Raw genomic sequence first — 21,453 nt, 5'->3', positions numbered from 1 at the left:
TCTCTTCTCTACTGCGCCTGCGCGACCGGAAAATTCGCGAAGGTTCCTGAAGCGGAACCGGCGGTTTCCGGAAGCCGGCAGCCGCCCTAGGATTCAGGTCAGCGCTTGCTACAGCAGAGTCTGTCGCACTGTCCTGCGGTTCCCGGTGTTTGGTCCTTGCCTGTAACGGTGGGAGAAGAAGATGGCCCTGCTATGCTATAATCGGGGCTGCGGCCAGCGCTTCGACCCCGAGAACAATTCGGATGGTAAGAGAACCGCGCTGCCAGCTCCCCCTCTCGCCACCCAGCGATCTCGCGGGAGGCCTCTGGGTCCTCCGGGAGCCGCGGTGGCGCCGCGCGGGCCGGCGCCCCTCCTGGGCCTCCGCAGCTGCTGGAGACCCCGGCCGCCTTCCCCCAGCTCGGCGCCTAGCGAGCGCCAGCACCCGGCAGCCTTCATGTACCGGCGAAAACCCTGCCCCGTAGCTCTGACTGGATCCACGTGTCTCCCGGTCGACCCTCACTCTCGTATTTCGCCTCCAGTTTTGAACGAACACTCTTAACCTGCGTTCCCGCAGTCTCCTTGGGAAGTTAAAAGTTAAGGAGCCTGCTAGCTTGCTTTGCGGTTCCCCAAGTATTGTTGACCGTGATTTCTTGGGGAGAGTGCGGGTATAAAGAGAGCAAAAGGAAGAGCGATGGGCAGCCGGTTAGCCTAGCGTTTAAGTTTTGCCTCATTTTTAGTAGAGAAGTTTGTCTTGAAAGTCTGCTCTACCAAAAAGTTTTCTTTGGTTAGAGAAATTGCTTGATTTTTCTTCTCTGAGTTTTGACACATCCGCCGTTGTGGCACATTTCATTATCCTTTGCAAAAGAATTGTATATTCTTTGCAATGACCTCTTCGTTTTAATATGCCATTTTCAAAGTGCCCTAGCGAAGTATCCCTACAGCGCTTAGGTGTAGAGTTCCCGATGTGAAGTGAAAGCAACTACACTAGGTTAACGCTGGGAAATAACCACCGAATCTTAATTTTGATTCTTAAATAGAAGAAGAAAATAAGCTGAATCCTTGAATATTATAGGAAATGATAGTACTTTCTTAAATTCTGCTAGCATTTATTGTGTGTGTGTGTGTTTTTTATCCCAGACATTAGTCTGTCACTTTACCACAGCAACTCTGTTAAGTATGTAGTAATAGAACCATTTAATAGATCAAAGGAATTCAACATGACAGTAATGTGGTTCAGCTTTGTGAAAGAGATTAAGATATTTGAAATATTTATCTTGGCAGGCAGGTGAATTGGTGACATCATTTAAAATAAGATCATTGGTGCAAGCTTTTAAGGAAAAGATAAACCCAGTTTATGTATACTCAAGTTACTGTCCTTGACATTTTTATAATATAAACGTGATATTACCCAAAGGGAATGTTAAGATGTTTCAGTGGGTAACGAGAAGAGGAATTTTTAGTGTCTAATGTTGGTAATGTTGATCGCCTGTGTAAAAAATGAATGGTGTTTTTAGGAAGTTATGTTTGGATCTTCAGCACAGAGGAGTTAAAACTTTTTGTTGGAAGTCAGTGTGTCCATGTGGAAATGGTGCTGTTCCTGAAAAAGAAGAGGGGCCAGGAAAGCCAACAGTGTAAACAGCCCCATGGATTGGTGGTCAACAGTACCAGATGCAATAGGAAATTCCAATAAGATTGGTGAAAGTTTATTCACTTAAGAAAAGTGGGAATTATTTTTAGAGACTTTGGATAAATAGGCTAAGTAAATTGGTTGAGTGAATGGAAGATCAAGGAGATGATAGTAAGGATTAGAAGATAACTAAAAACACACTGTAGACTTGATTAGGAGAGACTTTTTATAGAATATGAGAGGATTGACCTTGTACCATAACTAAAATGGCATATTAAGTGGGTAAAACTGAAGGTACAAGCAAGTTCCAAGTTCTCTCTTGCATGGAGCTAGATGGCTGGTTCCATCATTCTTTAAAAAATCTTAATCTACACTCAGTACTTTGTTTCTTGGTGGTGTGGCATAATTATCATGCTTATCGATTTCTCTGAAGATTTTTTCCCTATGAACAAAAATCAGACACTATTCTAAGATGATAGACATTTTAGTTTGTAATACAAATTTAACAGGTGATTAAGTAAAAAAGACATGGTTGGTGACTTGCATATATTAAAATACTTTAGGGAAAAGCAAAACTTTCAGATAGTATTTTATTTAATCCACACATATGAAGAAACTGAAGAGCAATACAATGAGAATTTTAGCCAGGGTCAGACCCAATGTGAAAAGCTCTTGATAGTTAACCACTGTGGTGTTGTAGGTTCTTAATCTATAAAATTTCATTTGAACAAAACTGGCAAGCCTGATAAAAGCTAAAGAAGAAAATGTCCGTCTGCTTGTAAACAGTGATTTTCAAATTTTGTCCATACTAGTTATAGGATTAAGATCTGAGTGATTCCTGCTGCCATTCTGCCAGAACTGACCACTGTTAAGATGACTATTGCCTCAGACTATTTATATTATACATTGTAGACTTTATGTCTGTACATTAAATTTAATATTAGAGAATACCATATTTCTTCTCTACTTCTACTCCCCTTTCAATTTCCTGTCCTGCATACACATTTCAACTGCCAACTTTCTTTTTCATAATCTCTTCCTAATACATGGGCTTATTTGCTGTACTAGGAAAATACCTAACACTTTCTGACCACATTAGTATAGTATTTATATAACACATGGTTACTAATTAAGTAATATTGGCTATTAATTCAGGATAAGGAAATTGCTCTGGGTACAAGGAATTAATAATTTTAAGGTAACACAGGAATCAGGTAGAGGATGGAAAGATAAACAGACTAAAGAGCTTGAGTGAGGTAGCCTCATGAGAAAATTACAGAGGTGCAAGTTGACAGTTTCTCTACGTTCATTTTACTATCTAGCCTGAGAATAAGTGTGTCTATATTATCTATTTTATTATCTATTATCTATTTTTTTACAAAATATTCTACATTGCTAATTGTAATAAATAAATTTTTTTAAGAGAGTTAAGTAAAGATTGGTGGCATAATGGGGTTGGGAAACAGAAGCACTGAATGATCATGACAACCCCAATGAGTGTAGGATTTACACTTCTTTTTAATGAGGTTTGTACCTAGGAATTGATAACCTGTTTAGGACAGTTAAATTAGTAGTTAGATATTACAAGTTGTTTAAAATGTGGATCCCGTTCTTCCAAAATATGTTTTGGGGAAATCTCTTGAGCAACCTTTATGGATCAGTGCGTGTAGGTACACTTAAGTTTAATAATATTTTTGTAAAAACAGAAGTATGTTCATAATCTTAGGCATTGAAGTTTGATAATAAACAAATTTTACCACAAAGATTAGAGGAATATAGAATATATAATGTTATTAATCCTTAAACTGTTCTGTATTTGCTTTTTTGCCCCCTCAGAATTTTTATCTATGGGCATCATGCTCTTGAATTAAAATCTTAACAGTTACTATTAATATAAGGCACTTTGTGCTGTGCATCAACCAAGCATTAGTGAATTTTCAAGGATCTTCAGTGTTATGTACATTTGGAAAAGGAATTAAATCTTAGCAAACTGAAGGAAATAGTGTTGTATACATTTTTCCTACATTGTAAAGAATGCTTTTTTTTTTTTTTTTCTTTTCATTTTTGACCAGATGCTTGCACATATCACCCAGGTGTTCCAGTCTTTCATGATGCATTAAAGGTAGGAACTATATATTTTTTCAGTTTCTTCCTATTTGTATAATACATTAAGAAATGTAATAGTAAATATTTTCTCATCTTTTTTTACTGGCATGTCTGCTTTTTAAATGACCATTGTGGGGTGCTTTGTGTATTCCACTAAAAGCAAAGAAGACAGTGGATGATGATGTTTACCAGTTATAAAATATTTTATTTACAGTCCAAATCATTTTCCTAATGATTTCTTTACTTTCTAATTTTGAAGGGAAATCGAAGCAGTTATGATGAATCTTGGTCTTTCAGTTTATCACTGTTGGCCAATAAAAACTCTGAACTTTAGGAATGATTGTTACAAACATGCTAAGTTTACAATATGTTTACTGAAGAGAGAGATTACCAGTTTTTCACCTGTATTTCCTTAATGTTCTAGAGAATTACCAGAAATAATAGAGTGTTTTCTGACCATATTTTTTATGATGACTTTAAAAAAAATGAAAAACGGATACATTTGAGGAGTTTCCTTTGTGTATCTAAAAGAAAATGCTTCCTGGTGGCTGTCCTGGTTTTAGGTACTACTGCTTTTATGCTGAGGAACATAAATAGCCTTATATGTTTAAATGTTGTTGATTTCTTTTGAATGTTCTGTTGATCTTCCAGAAAGCAGTTGGACTCTTTTGGCATTTAACTGACGCACAATCAAATTCAAAGTTGTATAGTAAATAACAATTTTATGTTAGCTTAGTTCTGAGTGAGGAGAACAGAACTTCATTAGGGCACTTTGAGATTTAACTCTTTTTACAAAAGTTGATGGGGATGAAAACTATGGGGATATTTTTTGCTGGTGGGGGGAGGAAATGGGGATTTTTCTCTTTTCTGGATTGCCATTTATTGATTATTTTTCTTTTATTTCTTTTCCCCCTATACTATTTCCTCCTCTCTGCTAACAATAGAAATACTTGACTTTGCAATCTTTAGCTTCCTATTTTTTCTCATTCTCTTTATTTGCTCTCCAATGTCACCTCTGGGCTAATGATTTTTGTAGCATTCATGTATCTGTTCAGCAAGTTTCTAAAGCGAAGTAGTTTTTCTTTTTCTCAGTTTTGTGGTTGTACTGTTTGTTATTATCTCTGTGATATTAACACTTTTTGTAGACTTAGACTTTCCAAGATTATTGGATTTCACAACCCAGACTGTTTGGGTGAAATTTGTGCATCAGTATAAAGTCACTAGTTTTCTGTTTAATCAAGTAGGAAATTAAACTTGTATTAGCAAAAGATAGGACATTTTAATGCTAGAAGAATATAATACTCTAGGAAAGTTCTTCTCAAGAAAAGACAGTTAACAACCTTATGCTTTATATTGATCCTTTTCTTATTTTACTGAGGACTAGCAAAAGACCCAGAGTAGAATTTGAAATAGCTATCTTGTGTCATGTGTATCCCAGTATTTGATTTAATTGTGTATATATGGTAAGACAGGGAATCTTTCCAACAGGATAACTGTTTTGAGATAACGCTATCAATGCTATTAAACAGTCTAAGGTGGTGGGAATTGGTTTCCTACATCTCTATTCAGAGAAAATAAAACTTAAAAGGAAAATTGGGTTATAGGTACTTAAAATTTTCTTCAAAAAAAAAAAAAAAAAGAAATCTGAAAGTACATGTTGTGTAAAAACTCAATACCAAATTCTTTATGTAGTTGAGTATATACAAAGTTAGTCCCTAATCCAAATTTGGGGCCTCTCATGTCTTGAGATTTCTGCCTTTCTTTTCCCTACTCTCTGTAATACGTTAGTAGAGATGATAACTTCACAGCCATAAACACTTTAAAGCTGTGAAATATGGAAGTTACTTCAGGATTCAAGGAGATAAGTATAAGAAGAGTGTTTCAGTGGGTTGTGGTTTCCATAGAAATAGTTTTTAAGTTTTTTCTTATGGTTTATAGGGTTGGTCTTGCTGTAAGAGAAGAACTACTGATTTTTCTGATTTCTTAAGCATTGTGGTAAGTACTATTTTTTCCCTAGATTATCTCCCTTAATGTACATTTTATGGAAGCTCCAGATTTGGGTAGTCTGATTTTTGTTTTCTATTGACTCATCCTCATCAACTATCAGATAGCACTTTACTTTTAAAATGGAGTTCACCTTCCTTCCACAGCCTTTATAATAATTTATCTGCTTAAGAGATAAGATTTTAAGATATTAATTATTCATTGGTTATTTTATGTTTTTGACGTTAGCAGTATTAAAAGAACATCAAAGAAGAAAGTGGTGGGCAACCATTTAAAGTATTTTCAGTTAGGAGAAATAAACTGTTATGATATATAAAGATACCATTGAGATATAACATTATTTTATATTCTACTAATAAAAAAAGTTCAGTATTATGGCCTGTATTTTACAGGTAAGGAATGAGATTTTGAAAGATTATCTTGCTTAAGGTCACAGCTTTTAAGTAGAACTGTACACAAATTGAGATCTTGAGTACAAAAACTTTGCATATAAATAATTTGTAAAGTCTTTCTTAAAATATTTTATTTAGAGGTACAAAATCATTTTCAAATTTAGCAAATATAGCACATTTAGTTCATTAAAATAAATCAACATAATAAAAGTGTTTCTATTGTGGCATATGACAAGATAACTCTTAATGAATGCCTTTCACTAACAGGGCTGTACAAAAGGTAGACATAATAGTGAGAAGCCACCTGAGCCGGTCAAGCCTGAAGTCAAGACTACTGAAAAGAAAGAACTATCTGAATTGAAACCCAAATTTCAGGAGCACATAATTCAAGCCCCTAAACCAGTAGAAGCGATAAAAAGGCCAAGGTATACTTTTTACAGTTGCTTATTTTTGTCACACTTGAATAATAGCATTTGTTCATGATATTTCTATTTATCATTTTGCATGATAGCATTTTTCTCTTAAATGAGCCTTTAATTTTATTCCCACTCAACTTGAGGCATGTACACAGTGAAACTTCATTGCAGATTTGTTTGTCATACCATCAAAACTACAGATTTATCTATTACTAGGGTAAGGGATTCACACTTTTTTTTTTTTCACTTGGCATGTGTCTTCATTGTGGCATGGTGAAGTTCTGTGAAGTGGTTGTTCTTGCATGAATTCAGTTTAAATTGAAATATGTATTCATACTGAGAACTGATGGTGTTCCTAACTTTTTCTCTATTGATCTTAATCTTAAACATTAATCCAAACATTAATCTTTACTTTTAGATGCCTAAAAACTGTTGTTACTAATACTGAGGAATTTTTTAATGCATTTGATTCTGAAGGCATATTTCTTTAAAGTGTCTTAATGTAGCTTTTGCTCATTTTTAACTAAAATTCAGTTCTTCATAATCATTTTCTAATCAAACAGACGGCATATTGGGTTTACTTTTGTTAGGCTAGGTCTTCATAATGCACGTTAAGTACTGAATGTTTTAGAACCAAACTACAGAACTCTAAATAGATGGTCAATTTTTTTTTAAACAGCTCTGAGAAATAATTGACAACACCTATTGAAAATGTATTCATACTGAGAACTTACAGTGTTCCCGACTTTTTCTCTGTTGATCTTAATTGAACATATTTATAAAGTATTGAATAATATGGGACCAAGATAAGATCCCCAAGAGACTTTCAGTGTTTGCTCATTAGTATTCTTGAGTACAGACCATTGTTAAACTACTCAGTAAATTATTTTACTCCAACTCCATTTATCCATAATCCTGGGATACTTATCAAATTCCTTGTTAGCCAATTTGAAAAATTACTGGAAAAAGATAAGGAAGCATTTTATCCCAATTAATTTGATGATGCTACAGAAATTATGAGGATAAAGATTTTTATGCACTTGTTAATGTCAGTTTTTTTTCATTGTGGGTACAGCATGAATAGAATTTTTACTTTTATTGCTTTATTTATTAATATTCTTGATATTTTTGAATGGACTTAAAGTGGAAATGTAAAACTTAACCATTATGAAATGTTACGAGGATTTTGTTTTTGACCTCTTCCCATACAATTGTATCTGAATTTATAGTTCCATCTACCAGTATCCATATACAGTAAACCTCCCTATTGGTAGAAATGAGTATGGATTCACTGCCTGTATGTTATGTGCATAGCATTTTACTTGGGCATGAAATGTAGAAGTATTCCACCGCCCCTTCCTCGGAGTTACTCATCTTGTCAAACATAGATTCCTAGTCTTTACTCTCTTTCCACTGGTCCTGATGATTAATAATTGAATGTGCCTACAATAATGTAATTACTTGAGACTTAATGTTTTAACATAAGAAAGACCTTTTCTGCTAAAATGTAGATTGTAAAATATAGCAACTATTTGTAAGATACTTCTTATTAAGAATAACTGGATTCATAAAGCATTTAACATCTCAAAAAGAAGGTTTTAAGGTTTTTTTAGTTTGATTACAAGGACATATTTGGTACATTAATAATAGTAACAGGGTTTCAAAATTCTCCAGCCCAGATGAACCCATGACAAATTTGGAATTAAAAATATCTGCCTCCCTAAAACAAGCACTTGATAAACTTAAACTATCATCTGGGAATGAAGAAGATAAGAAAGGTAAGATTTTGTTTTATTGTATTATAATTTTTTCTAGCCAATAAACTTTCAACCAAAAGTTTACTAAATATGACCAATTAACACATTATAATAAAAATATTTTTCCCAAATGCAAAATAATAGCTCAGAATAAATGTGTAGTTTATTCTATTAAAATTGAGAATCTACTTAAAGTTTTTCCTTCTCTATGGTTTATTATTTTTTAATAGTTTAATTTCTTTGGTAATCAAAAATGTTTCTTTGTGTATGATGTAAAATATATTTAATGTTCTGTGACATATACCTAATACCGTAGAACAAAATTATCCTTTCATAAATTCTCTTTGACGTGGTTATTAGATAAGTAGTATGTTATAGAATTAAAATACAACGTATATCCTTTTGACACTACAGAAGAAAACCTAATTACAGTAGATGAATATTATATGACTTTTTGTAGAAAAGTTGCATCTTAAGAATGGCACTGCAGTGAACTTCTGTTATTTATTTATTTATTAATTTATTTCCATTTTAGAAGATGACAGTGATGAAATTAAGATTGGGACCTCATGTAAAAATGGAGGGTGTTCAAAGGTATGTATTATAAATCTTATTATATTATGAAGTAGAATTTTAATTTTGAAGAAAGAGGGTGCAGTTCATTCTCAATTTAGAAATTAGTTGTGTGCCTGTTATACATTTGGCAGTATGCTGAGGAGTAGGGCTGTAAACATGGAATACAGACTAGAATCATGTGAGTCTGTCTAATCACCATTTATAAGCACTTTCTATGTGCAGTACGTTGTAGGGGTGGGAAATACTGGTTATTACCCCCAAAATCTCTTTTTTATGGAGCTGGTATTCTAGTATGGGCGCAAATACAAAAAAAAAAATGTTAAATATGAATTCAGGTAGATATGAAACAAGTAAAAAGAAGGAACTAGAGTGTTTGGAGTTGGGAGTTATCATTTAATAAAATTGTCAGTTATGTTCTTTTTTACATGGTGACAGAATCAGAATTCTTTATAATATAGTGAATGAGTTGTATACCTGGGGGAAGAGTGCTATAGATAGAGCAAGCAGCATGAGTAGAGGTGTTAGAGCTTGGCTATTCAAGGAATAACAAGTTCAGTCAAGTGAAGTGTGATGGAAAATTACCTATCTTAGGAGTTACAAAAGGATGTCTGTGACTAGTGAGTAGCCAATACATGCTGAAGAACCGCAGTGAATTGGAAGAGAAACCAGCTTGGATGCTATTATGGTTAAAGAGATTAGAGTTTATTGAGAAGTTGTTATGTATGCAATATGATCAAACATCTCAATGAGACCTTATCCTGCGTACTTTGTAAACATTTTCTCCCTCTCTTTTTCTCTCCATGGCCTTTAAAACTTTATGTCATTTCACTACTATCTAACTTGTCCCACCACTCATCTAAGGTTTATAGTGTTTTGGTTTGTTCTTTGTTATCTCTTGATGCTTTGAACAGTGCCTGACATGGCAAATACGTGTAGAATGTATAGTATAATTGGAAATATTGATAGCACTTGCTAATGGATTGCATGTAAAAGGAAGTTGGGACTTGAGCATCTGGGTGATTGCTGTTGCCATTAAATGAAAAACTGAAGATGATGAGAGGCCAGGTCTTTATTTTCCTCTTCTGTTAAGTTCAAAATCAGGTTGCTGATTAAGGTGTGGAAATAAAATTATTCACATGTATATGAGTTAGAAGTAGTAGATAAAAGGAAATGATTAATTCTTGGAGTGAAGGCAGTACAAATAGTAGAGTAATGGAAGAAAGAAGATCAAAGAGAAAGTGTTAGGTGAGTTTTGAAAACAATGAATGAGAGTTATGAAAATATGGGGGCAAAGTGTATTTTAGTAGCCGTGATAGCAATAGTATAAAGAGAACGTTAAGTGATAGGAATGTTATTCAATTTGCTAGTGTGGAATTGAGATTAAAAGAGGTTAGTAATAGTAATGGCCAAATCTTAATAGTGCTGGGAAGTAAGACCTTACTTTAGATTATGGAGGCCATTATAGAAATTTTAAATCTTTTTCATTGAGGTATGTATATAACATAGAAATTTGTTAAATCATGTACAAATACAAGTTTATAGCTAAGGGATTTTCAGAGGAAACACATCATCATGGTAGAGCACTCTTACCATTCATTTTTCCCTTGTGCAAAGGTTACTGCATTTTTCTATCAAAATTAGTTGTGCCAATTTTTAAATTTAATATAAATAGAATCATAGAGCATGTACTTTCTTTTTTGTCGTCTTTTGTTTGTTAGGTTCATGTTTGTTGCATATAGTCATGGCTTTGTTATTTTTTATTTTGTTTCATTTGATTTGTTTTCATTTTGTTCTTTTTTGAGTTGCCATGAATATTTTCTCATACAGGGGCACATTTAAATGTGGAAAGCACCTGGAGCTAATTATTGTATAAGGTGTGAGGTAAATCACTCACACTTTATAAATTAAGAAAGTGATACTAATTAGATATTTTACTGAGATAGCAGAAATCAAAGGGTGAGAAATGAGGTAGTAGAAAACTTCGTATAGTGTAATTACCTAAAATCTGCTAGGTCATGAGTAGGGCTAGGAAATTAAACCAATAGATTTTTTCAGAGTAATAGGATTTCATGATAGACTACATATAGGTGGATGGAGTGGAGAAACTAAAGAGCACTTACAGATATTGATTTTGAGAGACTAGTTATGATGCCATCATATAAGATGGGGAGTTATAGTGATAAGTTTAAAATCTAACATACTGGGATTTATGTGCTCACATGATAACTTAGGAAATAAACACGCTTAATACTTCAGATTTACAAAATGTAAACATCAAATTTTATGTTCTGTTCATGTAGATATTTAATATAAATACAATAGTAGAGAGAAAATAGGCTGCTGGCTGCTTCCATGTTTTATTAACCTAACTTGTGAATTCATCTGTAGAGCTTTCACATATAGCAGCTTATGGGGCCTAGATCATACAAACAAACCATGAAGAGATCTATAGATATAAATATAAGTACATCTGCAGCTCATTTTACCATTTGAGGGAAGAGAAATAACCAGCACTATAGAATTTCCAGAATTATGTATTAGATTTCTGTTAGCAGAACAGAGTTTGTTATATACCTAATCATGCTGTACCTCTTTCTGATGAAGATCCTAATCTGTTTTGAATGTTTCTGTAAATTTAAACACATGAATATGGTTGAATTTCAGGCTATGAAAACATTTAATATGTTATCTATTGCCTACTTTTTTATTTGCCTTTTCACAGGAGCCTAAAATTTAACCATATGTAAAATGGAATAATTTTTTATTCCTTATTGGAATGGCCTGCAATGGAGTACTAACAAATATGTGTAAGATACAACTGAGAGATAAGGCAGCTAAATTTGTTTTTTTCTTTTCTCTTTTAGACATATCAGGGTCTACAGAGTCTAGAAGACGTTTGTGTATATCATTCTGGAGTACCTATTTTCCATGAGGGGTAACTTATGCATGACTAATTAAAATACCTTATGGTAGAGATTAGAAACTTAAACCTTCATATATTTAGGTACTTACCATGCAGTGTTATTAAGTATTCTACTTAAATTGCTGTTTAATTTTTATAGTAACTTAAAAATATGGGATTTGTCTTAACAGAAGAAAAACAAGATTACAGTTATTAAGTGGCCATTGTGATTTAAACACTGTATTTTCCATTTCAATGTGATGCTCTTCCTAGTTGGGCTAAATTCTTTTTTGTTTGAAAGACTGTCTGACATTTGGCAGGACATTTAGAATTTTGGCTCAGGGGCAATTAAGGCATTACTACCCAGGAAAACTCCTATTTTTCCAGTCTTCAATTGAGAGTTTGTCTGTAGTTTAAAGAAATAGGACTGCTTTAAAAATCTTCCTCTGTTTCCTTATGTTTCAAGGCTCAAACCTGAAACTGTGTTGCAATTTTAGCTTCCTGTGTTAGATTTTTCTTAAAGAATGATAATTTTCTTCTACTTTGGGATTGACCATCACAAGTTGTATAAACATTAGTTGTTAATTTCATAGTCTTTACCAGGTTATTGAAATGTAATGATTATAAATCTTGTTGTACATCACTTTTTGTTAGCTTCATGAGGACACTGGAGTGCAGGCTACCAGTGGAAAATTGATTGGAATTTTGTGATAGTTTTTAGTCTATGCTCAGGAGCTTCAAATTTACATAATAAGTGGCATTCTCATTTTTAAATTATTAAGTATTTTCTCATGTGTGTCCATTTTTACTGTTCTGTAACTTAAGCACTGGTAAATACTGAAGTTGCCCTGATTTTTAAATTATACTTGCACTATAATATTTCTGTATTTAATTGATTGTGAGGTTTTACTTCTGAAAATTTTTTATAATTATTTGAAGGATGAAATATTGGAGCTGTTGTAGAAGGAAAACCTCTGACTTTAATACGTTCTTAGCCCAAGAAGGCTGTACAACAGGGAAACACGTGTGGACTAAAAAGGATGCTGTAAGTAACCTTTTCAAAATAATGACACTGAATTGTGTTTGTCTGAGTCATTTTTGAGAGATTTGAAAATCTTTCGTTTTATATTTATAGAGGAATTCTCACCCTCACAAATATTTTATTAATATTTTGTTAATGTATCCTTTGTTGTCGTCATCACCTTCATCGTGCCCATCCCCTACAACACAGAAAAAAATGGTCTGAATCAAACTCTCAGCACTGCCTGTTGAGCAAAATAGCTGTTGCATATGTTGGTGTAGGTATATGGGTTTTTGTGAAATACTAGAGCCTGTTAAAGTGAAGCTTATTATGAAAATTAATTTCAAATCCTGTTCCCACATTATGTTGTTGTTTTTGGCCACTTAAAACTTTAACCATTTACAGATGCACAAATGCCTCATCTAGTGGCCAAGGAGTAAATTGCAGACTTGTTTCGGTAGAATTCTGAATTCCTTTGCTTACTCTGGGGGAAATATTAAGAGAGAAAATAAAGCATAAGTTCCTAATTTCCTGAACAGCATCTTTAGAAAACTTGGGGCCATGCACATAAATCCCTAAAAAACCATAAGATTTTAAGAAGGAAAGCAGTTTATCATGAAATAAGTTAGGTGTTAGCTATTTATTTAATAATGTGCTAAATAAATTAATCTTTTATGCTGTACTGACACTAATAAACTCCAAATAATGACCCTTTTCAGTTCAGATGGACACAATAATATCTTTATTTATTTTATTTATTTTTATGTGGTACTGAGGATTGAACCCATGCGAGGCAAGCGTTCTACCTCTGAGATATAACCCCAGCCCCAAACTTGTACCTTTTTAAAAAATCTTTTTCATACTGGGGATTGAACCCAGGGATGCTTAACCACTGAGTCACATCCCCAAGATAACAACTTCAAATATAGAAACCTTTATTTTTTGTATTGAAACAGGATCTCACTAACTTGCTTAGTGCCTCCCTAAATAGCTGGCTTTGAACTTGGAATCCTTCTGCCTCAGCCTCCCAACGTGCTGGTTTTACAAATGTGTGCCACCATGCTAGCAAAATTTGTGCATTTTAATTTAGAAAGTTATTGTAAATTTTCAAAAGTTAGAAATTTATTCATATTTGAACTGTTGACTTTGTATTAACACATGGTTAACTATTATAAGTGTACCCTCCAAAGTTAAATAATTCATTCACCATGAATCTTCCGTTAGTAGAAAGTTATGTCTGCCTTTGTACTTTTCCCAAAGTTCAATTTAAGTATTAGATATATGAGATAGTAGCTAAAGAAAAGTTATGAGTGATAAATTTATTGTTTAAACTTAGTGCAGTTGTACCAAAATGTAAATGATGCCTTTTATAATGGTAGTGTCATGGAGTTTACTTATGTAATTTGATTTAAGTTGTTCTCATTTATAAGACAAATCACCATTTGCTTCTTTAAGAAAATGAATTGGTATGGCAATAAACCACTAATAATTGAGGGTTACTTGAGAGTAATTGAGTATTACTTCTGCTTTTTTTCCCTTCTTTTCCCCCTGTATGTTAATACATAAGGACAAGAGGATTATGTGCAAATGTCAGGTTTAAGTGGTCATTTTTTCTCCCAAATTATTATTACTTATAGAAAACATATTGAAGGTTTCCATATTTGAAGTTAAGTTGTTGTCTTGTTTATCCCACTGAAGTGAACATCCTTTCTAATTTTCAGTCTTCAAAGAATGTTTTTTTTTTGTTTGTTTTTTTCTGGGTTAGAACACTTTTATTCATATATATGAATACAAATGTGAATATATATATATAAATACACATGAAAATATTTAAATGGATATGGATATTTACACTTTTGGTAAGATATAGGATATGATTATGTAACTGAATATATATGAAAATTTATGGGTAGGATTTGGGTTGCCATTAGGGTGTGTGTGTGTGTGTATATGTATATGAACATATACAGAATATATATGTGAAAATATATATGGATATTCAATAATATAATTTTTGTTTAAAAGGCTCATGATTATTGATAGGGTTAGGTTTAGTTCTGAGTTACAGCTTTGGTTTAGGAGATGGGTTGCCTTTGGAACATATGTATCAATATATATGAATGTAAAGGTAATATCATATACCAAAATTTATATATATACTTTTTTTTTAATTTTTATTGTTGGTTGTTCAAAACATTACATAGTTTTTGATATATCATATTTCACATTTTGATTCAAGTGGGTTATGAACTCCCATTTTTACCCCGTATACAGATTGCAGAATCACATCAGTTACACATCCATTGATTTACATATTGCCATACTAGTATCTGTTGTATTCTGCTGCCTTTCCTATCCTCTACTAACCCCCCTCCCCTCCCCTCCCCTCTTCTCTCTCTACCCCCTCTGCTGTAGACGAATGGATAAAAAAAATGTGGCATTTATACACAATGGAGTATTACTCTGCATTAAAAAATGACAAAATCATGGAATTTGCAGGGAAATGGATGGCATTAGAGCAGATTATGCTAAGTGAAGCTAGCCAATCCCTAAAAAACAAATGCCAAATGTCTTCTTTGATATAAGGAGAATAACTAAGAACAGAGTAGGGAGGAAGAGCATGAGAAGAAGATTAACATTAAACAGGGATGAGAGGTGGGAGGGAAAGGGAGAGAGAAGGGAAATTGCATGGAAATGGAAGGAGACCCTCAGGGTTATACAAAATTACATACAAGAGGAAGTGAGGGGAAACGGAAAAATAATTCAAAAAATGTTTTAAAAGAGGTACTTAGTGGATAATAGGATTTAACTATTAAAATATTCTGTATTGTGTTATTTTGTAGTTTAAACCTCTTGGTGGAAACTTTGGGAGTTGATTGTCCTAAAAACATTATGTTCTTCATTTGCATAGTAGTTTTCCTCTACTTTTCAGGGGTCAAATTCTTCTTTTGAAGAAGTTAATTATACGGTGCTTTTTAAACTTATAAAGGTCTTCTTACATTTCAGGGGAAAAAAGTTGTTCCATGTAGACATGACTGGCATCAGACTGGAGGTGAAGTCACCATTTCAGTATATGCTAAAAATTCACTTCCAGAACTTAGTCGAGTAGAAGCTAATAGTACATTGGTAAGTACACTAAACAGCTGAATCTAACTTGTCTTGCTCACATTGTTTTGACACTACTGCATTATAAAATACTGTTCTTATTTCAATGGATTTTAAAATCTTACCCATATAAGCTGGGCATGATGGCAATGCCTGTAATCCTAGCATCTGAAGAGATGGAGGCAGGAGACTCCCAAGTTCAAGTCCAGACTCAGAAACTTATTGAGATCCTGTCTCAAAATAAAAAATAAAAGCTGGGAATGTAGTTCAGTGCCCAAGAATCCCTGAGGTTTCAATTCCCATTACCAAAAACAAAAAGTCTTTTCCACATCAAAAAATAACTTTAAATTATATTCATGGAAACTTTTATGAATGAAAATCTAAAATTTATTATAGGGTTTTTTCCTAAAGCATATTGGAGATAGAGTAGCTCATAAAACTTGCCTGATAATGTGGTATTTCATCCTCAGTATGAAATTTCAAGTAAATTTTTCTTTTCTTTTTTTTTTTAGTTAAATGTACACATTGTATTTGAAGGAGAGAAGGAATTTCATCAAAATGTCAAATTATGGGGTGTAAGTATTATAAACCCATCAAAATTTCGGGTAATTTAAAGTACCATTTGTAGAATAAAAGGCAAATACTTTAATAAGTGAATTACAGATCTGTAACTTTATTGTCCTACAAAAAAATCTAAATATTGGTATACAAATGGCCTTAGAGGCTTGAGGTTGGGATTTTTAGCGTAAAGAAGACCAATATTTTCCTCTGGACTAAATGAGACCCAAGTTTATTTACTCTTACGCTCCTTGATATGTTACAGGTGATTGATGTAAAACGAAGCTATGTAACTATGACTGCAACAAAGATTGAGATCACCATGAGAAAAGCTGAACCTATGCAGTGGGCAAGCCTTGAACTACCTACAACCAAAAAGCAGGAAAAACAAAAAGAAGATATTACAGATTGAGGTCGGGGGAGGGCTGTTGCCTATTTCAGAATTCTGAATGTGTGGTAAAGTGGTGGCTTGCTGCTGTAACTTTTTGTTGTTGAATCAGGCATTTCAGGGTCATATTAGATATTTGTTTTTAAAAGCCAAAGTCAATTTATCTTTTTGTGTTGCCATATTTTGCGTTCCATAAGATTGATTATTCGTATCTTCTCATTGGTAGAACCATAGTTATGTCCCTTACTTGAAGAAGCTGGAAAATAGCTCGAGTGTAATTGCAGTATTTCTTAGTGTATTATTATTTTGTTAAACAAATAAATAATAAGGGACATTTGTTTTTTATACTTCTGTTATCCCATAATTATTAAAGCAAGATGAAAATGTCAATTTTTTAATCAGTTTTGTTTTGTTTGTTTTTTTCCCCTCTTTGTGGACCTTTTGTTCCTATAATACTTGAAAATCTTCAAGGAAGAAATGAAGTTCTGCATTGTTTTTGTTTGTTTTTATTTTCCATGTGGGACAGTCACTTTTTCCAAGAGGACTATCCTAGGTAAAGTGGGGGCAAAATATATGCACTGACCAACAAATTACAATTTATTCACGGTTAATTTAATTTTAAAATTACATCATTATCTATATTACTTGCCAAACAAGTATGACTTAAGAGTAAAGGAAACAAGACTGGAGAGAGATCAATTTGGTTAAAATTCACTATTTTTATAAGACTTAAGCAATAATGTTAAAAATCTTTCTCCTGATTAAGGGTCTTTATATGATGTTATGACTAAATGGTACCTGATTTTCAGTCTAAACCCTCTTAAAACCTTCAGTTACCTATAAAAAAAAAAAAAATCTATATCTGGCCTTATTGATAGAAAAATACCTAAAATTGTATCTTAAAAGTTTGTGGAAATACAATAGAAAATGAGAAAACTAAATACATAAACTTTGCTTTATGCCTACTATTACATGTTAAATAAAATAGCTTAATTCTACCAGAGTCATTTTTTTTCAAGGCTTTCAAGTAGAGCTTGACAATTATAGTAATACAATGTTGATCATATATTGTATTTTATTGGTATTAAATATATGTAATACATGCTTTGATTTATTTATGCTTCTCAGCCCATTAGTGAATAGATCGCTTTTTGAGGTAATACAGAGTTCAAGAAGGAAATTTTAAGAAATGTTATGCCATTCAAACTGGCATAACTTAATAAATTTGGTTATTATTAGGTTTATACAGATAAATGAAAGTCAAAAAGTTTTCCAAACCCCTTGAGTATATTCTAGGTTAATAGAACTCTTGCAAAGAAAAGTGTGCAGAAGTACTATTTTAGTTCTTAAGAGGTTTGTATATATCATTCTGTTACTCTTAGCAAATAACTAGTAGATATATTAGTTATAATAATTATTTAAAGATCTATATCTGTCACAGTTTTACAAAGTTTGGCACCCAGGCTTTGTTGACATTAAAACAAATGGCAAGAAATTTGGGGCAATAAAAGTGTGATCCAGATAGAGAATGTAACTATTAGTTTTGAGAGAAGTATTTAAAGTTTTGACAACTTGTCTTTTTGGAATTAGTAACCTGTGTTCTTTGTAAACATGGAACCTTGTTTGGAGAAAGAAATTGATTCATAAATTTGATTTAAAGTAATTATCATTATACCTTTTGTAATGTTTTCTTCTTGAGGCTGTTTTCTCCTGCAAAATGTCTTCATTTTTTTAGGATTTAAATATTATTTAAAGCAGGTGAGATATTCAAACCTCAGACTTAGTTACAAAGCACTGATTTTTTTTTTTCTTTTTTGATACAACTATGTAGTCTAGTTACATTAGTGAAACTCATAAAAGGACACAGTTATAGATAGGTAGAGTATGTTTTACACTATCAATTTTTCAAAAAAGTTAATAAAACTTGTTAATTTACTGAGTCATTTGTCTAGAATTATGCTGTCTTTCTTTGCATTCAAAGTAATTAATATAACAAAGCAGTCGAAAGCTGGGTATGTGAAACATTTGGTAACTGACTTCAACACAGGAAACTTGAAATGCCATTTTTATTGCCTAGCTAGCACATTTGCTAATATAAAGAAAGTAATATTGAGCTTACTTTTTTAACCTCTTATTTTGAGATAATTTTAGATTGAGTTGCAAAAATAGTAGAAGTTCTTTAAATATCTTTCTCTTATGTTAAAATCTTACATAATCACAGGACTTTTATACAGCTAAGAAGTTAACCTTGGTACAGTAATGTTAACTAAAATAGAACATTTAATTTTAACCAGCTATTTTTAGTAAAACTCTTGAAGATCTATCCTATTCTTGAGTCCTATTCTAGTTGTAATAATTTTAGTTAATATAAATGATTAAAAATATTAACAAACGTTTACAGACTGATGGTGTAACTTCTTGGTGTACCTGTACATGGCAAAGGGCTGATTTTACTTTATAATTTCATTTTCTGCCAGAAATTTTAATTCTTATTAAGGATAAATTGTTCAGTTTTCTTTAGACAGTTCTTCAAGCTCCAAGAATGAAGAGAACCTTAAAGCATTCTTGCACATATTTTAAGGGGCCTTAAAGCTATTGTTAACCCATCCCCCACATTTAAAAAAACAACATTCATTTCTAAGCCTGTAAATGGATGTCTTGAATACACAAACAACATGTAAACTTTGAAAAATCCATTTATGAGATCTGGTATCCATTTTAGGGCTATTTGAATGTTAAAAGATTATTTTTTTGTTGTTGTTTTATTGCAAATTAAAGTCCAGCTTGTTTTAGTGTTGTTTTGATAGATTTTTGTTTTTCCTTTTTTTGTTTGTTTGATAGGTGAGAAGTTGTTTCTCTTCCAGCTCCTTCCCTACGTTCTTAAAATTTAAATTCATCCGGTGTTGCCTGGCTTGCCTTTTCTAAATTGATTATAGATGCCTATGGCTTTGTGCATGTGGCATTGTCCCTAAAATATAAGGCTTGAAAAGTTTTTTTTTTTTTCTGCAGAGCATTGCTTAATTTTAAGTTTTCATGGTGTTTGTTGATGTAGTTTCTCTAAGAAAGTTTTCTAAAGATCGTGTTTTCACTAAATGCTTAATTAATGACTTTTTTTAATTCTCCAGTTTAGTAGGACCCCTTTAATGTACAATAAAATGAAATAAAACAACAGTTAAACGTTTTTATGTTGCTTAAAGCTGCATGTCAAAATAGTTTGTTATTCCTTTTCCACTAAGCAGATATCCTGTTTAGATGAATAGATTGTTAAATTATTTTTTTAAAGAGATTTTGCTAATTAAAGTAATATTAGTGATTCAGCTTAGAAAAGACAAACCTCCCTAAATGTACTTCACTTCTCCAACAGAGACATTAAGTGAATGTAGTAGTTTTATTTATTTATATTAATTTGTTATTATCTGTGTCCTTTTCAGACTGCATGTAATCTTAACTGTGGGTGTTTTGACCATCGGTATTTCTGTTTTTTAGTAAAGTACTTAGCATATTAGTTGGTTCTTTAAAATATCTTACATGCAGCAATAGTGGGCTACTCACTATTCAAAGAATTTAAATGAGTATGAACATAGTCATAATGAGGTAGTTTCTATTGATATATTTCAATTGGGGAATATAACAATTATGAGGTGGTTTCTATTGTTATATTACAATTGGGGAAACTGATTTATTGCTCTGGTTAAGCAACTTAGAGTTTAAACTAGTGAGTTGGGGAGTAAAGATTTCAGACTTAGGCAGCCTGACTGTATTCTGTGCTCTTAACCACTATTGTGTGCTGCTTTTATTTACCCATTGAATGCATAAGCTTTGCAAAACATTGACATATAGCATGGAAAATTATTAACAGTATGTTGATAACTAGGAACAAATTTTTTGTTAGATGTGTTTGGTTAGAAAATAAATTTATAAAATAAATTACACAGTCCTTTTGCCTGGATGGTTTGGTTTTAATAGCCTATTAAAAACTTATCACTTGTTATTTGACAACTTTTAGAATAGTCTCAGAATCCTCAATGCAAAATACCATAAAAGTTTCCATTGCCATTTTGTTAATGACAATACATCTTTTAAATGAGAATTCATATTTCTGCATTAATGAAATGGCATAACTACTGAAGTATAATCAGGTTCTTTGTTTAATTTGGAATGTCTGGAACATCTAACTAAGAATGTCGGAAGATAGGATTGTAAACATGGGGACTAAATAGTAAAGGATCATTTGAATTTTGACTTCATCGTCAGGCCAAGATTATCAGAATACCATTTCTAGACAAACTCTGTCACTATCAGTAGAAACTTATTGGAAATGCAGATTATCAGGTCCAAACCTAGACCTACTACATCAGAAACTGGAAATAGGGTCCAGGATGTGCAGAATAATTTCTGGATTCTGATAAACAGTAAAATTTTCAAAATTTTAAAGCCACTAAGAACATGGTTATCTCAGTAGGCTCATATTTTTTTTTAATGAACTTTTTGTTTTAAGAAAATTTGGGATTTGTAGAACAAAGGTGACGATATTACAGAGTTTCTATGTACACAACCAATTTCACCCTTCATTGACATATTAGTGTAATATAACCCATTACAATTAATTGAATCAGTATTGA

General features: G+C 32.5%; 1 protein-coding gene across 1 annotated transcript; it reads left to right on the top strand.

Annotated features, from left to right (window-relative positions):
• Window positions 1-43: 43 nt before the first annotated feature.
• Window positions 44-17,829, top strand: LOC124105339 (cysteine and histidine-rich domain-containing protein 1). The gene is made up of 11 exons (XM_046462486.2): window positions 44-245; window positions 3,679-3,728; window positions 5,651-5,707; window positions 6,376-6,533; window positions 8,199-8,302; window positions 8,817-8,875; window positions 11,722-11,792; window positions 12,699-12,804; window positions 15,787-15,906; window positions 16,398-16,460; window positions 16,709-17,829. Exons 1-11 carry the CDS (start codon window positions 182-184, stop codon window positions 16,853-16,855), a joined length of 999 nt encoding a protein of 332 aa, XP_046318442.1. The 5' UTR covers window positions 44-181; the 3' UTR covers window positions 16,856-17,829.
• Window positions 17,830-21,453: the final 3,624 nt, after the last annotated feature.

The sequence above is a fragment of the Marmota monax genome, unplaced genomic scaffold (assembly GCF_021218885.2).
Source record: "Marmota monax isolate L192 unplaced genomic scaffold, Marmota_monax_Labrador192_F-V1.1 WCK01_AAM20220418_F8-fsc00883, whole genome shotgun sequence".
NCBI lineage: Eukaryota > Metazoa > Chordata > Mammalia > Rodentia > Sciuridae > Marmota > Marmota monax.
This window is presented reverse-complemented; position numbering and strand designations above follow the sequence as displayed.